The 8,483-nt window shown below is 40.8% G+C and overlaps 1 protein-coding gene across 1 annotated transcript; it reads right to left on the reverse strand.

Moving 5' to 3' along the window:
• Window positions 1–239: 239 nt before the first annotated feature.
• Window positions 240–5,822, reverse strand: LOC115798469 (transcription factor MafF). Its single transcript, XM_075074451.1, is given in 4 exon segments — window positions 240–2,905; window positions 3,053–3,102; window positions 3,105–3,145; window positions 5,650–5,822. Coding segments are annotated over 4 exon segments (624 nt in total). The 5' UTR covers window positions 5,739–5,822; the 3' UTR covers window positions 240–2,461.
• Window positions 5,823–8,483: the final 2,661 nt, after the last annotated feature.

An 8,483-nucleotide genomic window follows, 5' to 3' on the forward strand; every position in this document is an offset into this window, starting at 1 on the left:
AAGAATTAAAGCAGTTTTGAAGGGAAAAGGGGTTCCAAATTAGTAGTGTACCAAATCAAGTGTAAACTGCTATAAAGAACTGCAGCGTTACATCATTTTCCCATGGTCCTTCTCACCATTCACACATTTGGCTCGACTTTATCTATGCATCCAGACCAGTAACTTGTGCAACACATCCTGTAAATCCACTTCCTTTCTTGGACCACACGTTCCAAACCAGCCAAAACCACCATCTTATGTACAATATGTACAACATTTATTATAATTAATATATAAAATAGACAATGTACTTAAATTTTCACAATAGAAAAAATACAAGTAATAAATACAAAGACCATTTCTGTTTTGCAGGTATTATAAAACATCCAGCAGGGTTTGACAGATGTGAGACAATAAATTCTAGAGAATAAATGTTTTGCCACACTAATACTCATATATAGCTAAATATATGCCTCATATCTTTAGGAGTTATCTGTCAACACAGTTTCATGTGTTACAATGCCTAAATATATTATATTGCTAGCGCTATTCAGTGGCCTAAACTCCATGAAATTTAAGCCTGTTAAGTGAAACAGGCCTACATCTGATGGAGGCTTTCAAATGAACCAAACACCACATCGCAGCACCTTCTTTTCCAATCTGCCTCGCCTACTTGCTTTCTCCATCATCCGGCAACTTCTCAGCCCTCTTCCCCCATCCTCATCTCGATCACTTTTCTTTCTATTTAACCTCCTGTGTATCTTCCTGCCCCACCTATTCAGAAATGACCGTAATTTTTTTTTTTAACCACATAAACAACATACAAATCATCTTAGAAAAATAATGTCCCTCTAAGATATCCACTAGGACAAGCTAGTACAAACATTGCAAAAATACATAAACACACACAAATCATACATCAATATGACCATTGGCTTTGAGCATATTTCTACACAGCTAATAATTAAACATTTCGTAAAGTAATCATCGTCGCCACGCAGCACAATAATTAGACGTGAGAATATCCTCAGACTCGTCATAAGTACTTTTGAAAACATACAGAACGTCACAGCACTCGTTAGCTTGTCTTTTCATAATATCTACTTTTAAATACAAATAAAATTTAGAATATATATCTCTGATAAATGTCACTCAACATTTGCGTCTCTCAGACATTACAAACAACACAACAACAGGAATGTTTGCAGAGGACTTTGCATCAACTTGAGCATAATTCCTACCAGATGTGACTCTAGCTTGACACATTTATTTTAGCAAAATGACCAACATCTGTTTTCGGGAGCCTACCGGACATGAAAGGAGGAGGGAAGCCACTGTAGATTTAGCCAAATTACTGCACAGGAGGTTTAATGAAATGAGAAATTTGGATTTACAGCTAAGAAACTATTGACATCCATGGAAACCACAATAAAAGAAATGTGTCGTTTCGGACACTCAGAAGGACTAGTCAGTTGTTCACCTTACGCTTAAGTTTTCTCCTTCAAACACTGAAGGCACTGCATTAATGTGAAAAATGAGTACACATAGTACAGAGTTGTTTTTGTTGGACTGGCGAGACCCCAAACTGGAAAACTTTAGTGAATCAGCAACTTACAGAAATTCACAATGCACTTAGGCAGCTTTTCCCAGCCTTTCTCTGACCATTTCTGCTCCCAAAAAGTCTCATGACTAAAGCAGCTAGAGAGCCATCACATGTATCCAAGTATAGCAAAAGGAAGGAGGCTAAAACAGATCAGATGGAAATGATCCATTTCAAAGGCCCCATTATCCCACCAGCACATGAAGTAACACCAAGGGCGAGAAACTGCATTGACAGGGGAAAAAAAAAAACAAAACACGTGCCCAAGTCAGTAATTTCAGACTAGAACTGCAGCAAAAATTCAGACATTACGGAGACAAAGGAAGCTCCACCCTGGCATTTTGCTGTTGGTCAGGTGCCATAAACGGAAGCAGAAAGAGGCCCCAGCCTTTAGGTAGCATATTCAGGCTACACCAGCCTCACTGCGGGGTTTGCTGAGGAGTAATGGTGTTCAGTAACCCTGTTTGGCTTGGTTAGGCTTCAGTCGGAGTCCCTGTGTAGATCAAGGGAAAGATTGTGAGGGTTTTGTGCATAAATGTGTGTGATGACGCCTTGTTCGTATGAAACTGAATTTACATGACCAGGCTGCTGTTCCATGAAACATGATTAACCAGAGGACACCTCTACTAAAACCGTGGTATTTAACCCGTTTCTCGCTCCTTTTATTAGAAAGCTGATCATAGCTGTTGTCTTGTAAGTTCATTACACTTCTACAAATTTTAATGTGAACAAGGCGCTTAGTATTTTCCTATGAATTTAAGTCATCCTGTTCTCATGCCTGTGTATGAGTATGTAGGCCTGCAGATGTGTGCGTGTGTTTGCATTGCAGGCTGCCCCACCCTCCCCACCCCCAAAACCCCAGTCTGGTTCCAGCATCTCCTTCTAGGATGGGTCCTGTTCCCTCTGTGGCTGAGACTGTTGTGGACTCTTCACGATGGTGATGACCGAGGCGGTGTTGAGGCGAGGGGCCGTAGCCAGCAGGCTGCCGCCTCCGGCTTCAAGACCCCTGGCGAATCTCTGAAGTGCAGCCAGGCGTGCGCTGAGCCCCTCCAGCTCTTTCCTCATGCCGGCGTTCTCAGCCCCGAGCCTCTCCACCTCCCTTTGAAGCTCCATCTTCTGCTGCTCCAGGGCCTCTCGCTGAGACACCCGTTTGACCCGACAGCTGGCGGCATATCCCCGGTTCTTTAAGGTGCGCCGCCGCTGCTTCAGCTTCTGGATCTCCTCGCGGGAGAGTCCGCGCAGGTGGAGATTCAGCTCCCGCACAGAGAGGGACATTAGCTCGTTGTCTGACAGGAAGGGCACGTTCTCGCCACATTCCTGCTTCACCTGAAGTAGAATAGGAGGAAAGAGGAAGAACGTGAAGAATGATAAATATTGTGAAGAATAACTGAGATGAATGCTGAAACTTTCTTCAAAATTACAGCTTTTCTCTCTTGTTAAAAAAAGGGATATAAACACAGCTTTGTGTTTTACCTTCAGAGCTTTGCTGTTTCTTTCCGTCGTCATGATCCGGTTGTCTTCTGTTTTTTCCCCCCACAAGCACCAGTGAAACCAGATATACACAATCTGAAAGAACACGGACGCGAAACATTTTTAAAAAACTAAACAAAAAAAAGAAACTTGGGACACTGCATTTTTGGTTCATACTTTGCTTGACATTTACCACCCGCTCACAAGACATGCAGTCATGCACTATTAAAGAAAAAGGAGAACCTGCAGATCTTTTGTGCTTCTCCAAAGCACGCTCTCTCTCATTAAAATTTGTGGTTTCATGTGAAAGAAAGGGGAGGTTTTGAAAGTAGCATGCCTTTCTCTGTTAGCTGGAATTATCAGGAGGAAGTTATCATGTGGCTGCCCTTTGGTTGCTCAAAGCAGGTGTCCTAACCAATTCCCTAAGCACTTCCTCTTGTCAACACAACACCAACGGTTCAAGACTTTCAGTTTTGAAAAGAAGAAAAAAAAAAAAATGTAACCGGTTTTTGAGGAAAAGTTTTCAATCAGTTATCCTTGGAAAATTACAATAAACTTTAACACTTAACAGGCTGCATGTATTAACTGAAAAGCACCGGGTTCACACAGACTCTTATCGCGACTGCCTACACCCTCTCAAATGGCTCTGTGTGGGATTAAAGTCTAACCTAAGTGGGCCAACTTCAACTTCTTCCCCCCACCTTAGTCACATCTTGGTTGCTTGTAAAAGAAAAATTTATCACTCACTTCAGCTTGAGGTTTTTCTTTTTGTTGTTGCACTTCCTTCACCTACATCCTGATGTGAAATGAAGAGCTACACATGGCCACGTGGCCTGTTGATGTGAAGGTACTCGGGGCCAGCGATACAGCCGAAACCTCTTAGAATAATGTTTAATTAAGACCACCAAATTTTACCCTGACATCATGCAAACCACAGGGATTTTCCCATCTTACTTTTACAAAAAAAAAAAAAAAAAAAAAAAAAAAATCACTGTTAACTTTCATATTTACAGCAACACTGGATTTTCTCCTTAGGGTGAATGATCTTTCACTATGCCAGTCTATAGTCCAGAAGGGTAGACAAAAACATGAAAAAAGTAAACAAAGAAAGCTGTGTGTCATGACAGAGAGCTTCCAGTTACTTTAAGGTTGTTGTTGACCTTTAGGCAGCTTCTCTAAAGAGCTAACTCATAACTGCAGTCACAGACACAGACTGATGCAGTCACACTGCTCCTGAGTGTCACCGCCTCTTTATTACTGTCCTTACTTGTTTCCAGAATATGTTTATGATCCCTAACTGCTTTAACCCCCCCCCCCCCCCCTTTTTTTTTAATTGTAACACCTTTAACACCAAAAGCAGGACAGAACCCCAGTTATATTGTGACTTTCCAGTGTAATATCTTTCTTTCTGTGAAATCTGAAAGGTATAAAGACCTAATGCCCAACTGACCAGTGGCTGTAAAAAAAAAAAAATTTTTTTTTTAAGTGAACCACAAGCAAAGCCATAAGCAAAAAGGGGTCATCTGAGTTAACATGTCACGTCTGATCCGTTTCATTTTGTGGAGGGGAATCCCATTTACTAAAACTGCGCCGTCATAATAAAAACAACAACAACAACAAAAACCAAAAAACAATAATTTAGGCTACACTGGCCTCCAACTCAGCCACGGCGGATGTTAAACTACATAAGGTAAATAAATGGGGTTGGTAAGGCCTGAGAATAAACTGCATTTCCCGAAATGCGTAGGAAGTAGAGGTTGCAGCAACAGTGGTTGTCCAACCAGCCGTCGGACTCCGGCTGTAAACCGATGAGACCGCCGTTTCGTAAAGTCAGGGTGATTCAGCAATAAAGCCCTTGCTCAGCTCCACCAAGACTGCCGGTCTGTACAAATATAGGAAAGCTAGCTGACCACGTCGTTCTCCGTCAGTCCAAACAACACAGGATATCCACGTTTGTACTAAACTATAAATACCCAGTTGGGGGGCATAGTAGTTTTAAAGTAACGCTAAGTAAAAAGCAACAAGTGAACGCAACGCTGCTAAACCTAAGCTACAGCACGATTTTTAGACATTCGGCTCTGTCTGTCCACTGAATTTAATATAAAACGACTAAATAACGACTGGCTAAGACAAACCATGTTTCTTTATCTAGCTACAGATAGGGTTTACCCTTAAGGTGCGGAGCTGGCCACCTTAGGGCAAATATGCGCTATAGTAAACAGCTACCACTAAAGCCTCCCACCCCCCAGACATCGAAGCTTTAGCCCATTTAAGCTGTATTTAAGCACATTGGTGAAATAAGGAAGTGATAACCCCTTCTGGGTGTCAGACGACCCAATTATACAGACAAATATGCAGCGCGGGGCCAAATTATTCGTATCATCTTAAACATGCTAGCAACTAGCATCAACGGTTTCTGACAGGCTAAAGGAGATTAGAGCCAACTGCTGACTGCTCACTTGCCCTTGGTTGGTTACCGTTCCGGGGCTCTGGTTGGCACGGCCCCCGGCAGATACCATTCCCCTAATGCGCAGCTGTTACCCCCGAATACCGGTCGCACTCTTTAATGTTTAATATTTTAGTCAAAAATAATTGTTTACCTGATGGATCGACGCGACTCTAGCGACAAAATGTCAGTCCGCCTTTTCCCGGAATTACTCCGCCGCTCTCTGAGGTTGGATTCTTTCATTCATAAAAAACACCAGCGACAATGACGTCAGGCCTAAAGAATGAGGGCGGAGCCAGGCCCGCCCCCGAGACGTACTCCGGGAGGATGTAAACAAGGAATCCCTGAATCCCAGAACTTTTCCATGACCCCCCCACCCGCCTCAAGCCACTCTGGAAAGACAAACACTTTTTTTTTTTTTTTTTTTTTTTTTTTTGAGTGGGAGTGGAGGGGGGTCGTAGTTCAGCCCGATGATGCTGAAGCTGAAAAATCGAGTAGAATTAAACAATAAAAGCAAACTACTTCAGCTAAAACCTGGAGTGCTCACCCGGCACATAACTTTCGATTCGGATAATTTTCCAGGAGCATCCTTTCGCTTAATTTCCGCCCGCTTTGCCGTCTTTAAAAATAACAAAAACAGCGGATACGTCTTCTTCTGGTTCTAATTTAAAGACTACTGGTGACTCCGTTTGTAGGGACATCACCGCCACCTAATGGACAACAAGTGGAGAGGCATAAAAGCAGTAAAAACGTGAACATAAAAAGTAGTTTCAAATTGCTTTGTTGTGTATTTTACTTGTAGCAATAAGCAGAGCAACTGTCAGAGGAGAAAAGGATAAAATGTGTGCTCCTATTTTATGGCCCTTCTGTGTGTGAATTTTTGTCTCACAGATTACAATAAAAGCATCAAGCATCAGTGTCCATACCAGTTTTCCTAATTTCTTTTACCACGAATCCCACAGGACAAGACTTTGCCTGTGCAGTAGTATGATGATGCAGCACTATTTGAGATCAGATGTATAACTGCTCACATGGTTATAGAGATTATGTACTGATTCACGATAAAAGATATAAACATCTAGTAATATTGCTTAATCAATAAAAGTAAATTTTCAACATAAATAACACTGCATCTAATTGCATGACATTGCTTTGCCTTACTTTTTGCATCTGAATTTAATCTTGTGCAGTTTTTAACCTTCTCTTCAATTATCAGGTAGAGAGCAAGAGAAACTTCACAAGTTTATAGGCCACAACACGTGTGTCCATGACCCTGTCGCTGGTTCACCACTGATCCTTCCTTGGACTACTTTTGATAGATTCTGACTTCTGCAGGCTGGGAACCCCTCATAAGAGCTGCAGTTTTATCCAGTCATCTGGCCAACACAATTTGATCCTTGTCAAATTCGCTCAAATCCTCACAACTGCCCATTTTTCCTGCTTCTAACATCAACTTTCAGGACAAAAATGTTCAGTTGCTCCCTAATATATACCACCCAATAACAGGTGCCATGATGAAGAGACAATCAGTGTTCACCACTTCACCAGTCAGTGGTCATAATGTTATATACAAAAAGAGGAATTATAAATATAGCTAACAGGCATGGGAAGTGCAGAGAGGAAATGGAATTGAAAAGAATGGAATTCCCATTTTAAATGTCAAAAAAAAAAAAATCCTTCCAAATTTGATTTTTGAAATATTTACTTTTATTTTACTTTTTCTTCCTTTTGAATTTTTAAAAATATTTTGAAAAACCTCTGAAATCTATTTTTTAAAATGAGGTTTTTATTGAGTTTAATTTTTGTTTCTGTAAATCACCTCTCCATTTATTTATTAATGTGTTAGAAGTGTTTATAATTCATCTTTTAATTGTCCATTAAATAATTAATTACTTTATTATTTCAATAAATAGAAGGAATTGAAAGTCATATGTAAATTATTGTACTATATATTTTATTGCACATTTAATTATTAAATAACAAAATACTTTATTTTAAAAACATGTGACTAAATTAATTCAGGTCTGTTAGTGTATTTATTACCGCTGTCACTGTAACATTTACAGACTTTATCCTGAAATACAACCACAGAATTTACAAGAATAATGTAATGCATTTTTCTTAATGAAATTAATATGCAAAATATTCCCAGTCTCCTGTTTTCCTCTTCAGACACAAATACAATGAACCCCCACTCCTCCACCATTTTAGCCAGCTGTGACATTTAACTTTAATATCTAATATGAAATAATGTCAAAATGCATCTGATGTCAGTTTAAAGAAATAATAAATACATCATAGCAGATTCCTAAGGGAACAGTCTGCTTTAGTTTTTTCCAGCAAATTGCCCTCTTTTACACACAGAGAAGGAGGCCCCCGGTTCCTTAAGTTCAGCAGCAGACATTTAGAGTTTAAGAGTCAATAAATATGTAATAAATATGTAAAATGCTCTGTGATATACTTAACAGCATTGCGCACCATGTTTTAACTGTGAACGATTCAGTGCATGACAGTCGGGTGACGGTTGATTTTTTCCATACAGGAATGTGGCTGCTCTTCTCTGTCAGCCCAGCTGCTGCTCTATCAGCTGCAAAGCCAACAATCCCTTTAAGTAACATTTCTTCAGAGACCCCTTCAAGGTTTTCCAACTGCAGGGTGTCACAGACAGCCCCCAAAGCTGCAGATCCCACCTTTGTGGGGGATTCTGATGTAGATGATCAAGCATGTCATTAACACTCAGTAGGAATATTTCTAGGGGAGTACACAGTACACAAACCCCAGCCTGAATACTGACAGAAAGCAGAGAGAAGGAAAGAGCTGGAGTAGGAAAGGGAGGGAGGAAAGAGAGAGACAAGGAGTAAGGGAATGAGAGAAATAGGGAGGAATAGGGAGTCAGTGATGAAGGGAAGAAGTAAGGGAGAGAAGGACAGAGGGATGAGCAAATAAGGGAGGGAGGGAATGCATGAGTGAGTGAGGGAGAAAGGGCTC

The sequence above is a fragment of the Archocentrus centrarchus genome, chromosome 19, assembly GCF_007364275.1.
Source record: "Archocentrus centrarchus isolate MPI-CPG fArcCen1 chromosome 19, fArcCen1, whole genome shotgun sequence".
Classification (NCBI taxonomy): Eukaryota; Metazoa; Chordata; class Actinopteri; order Cichliformes; family Cichlidae; genus Archocentrus; species Archocentrus centrarchus.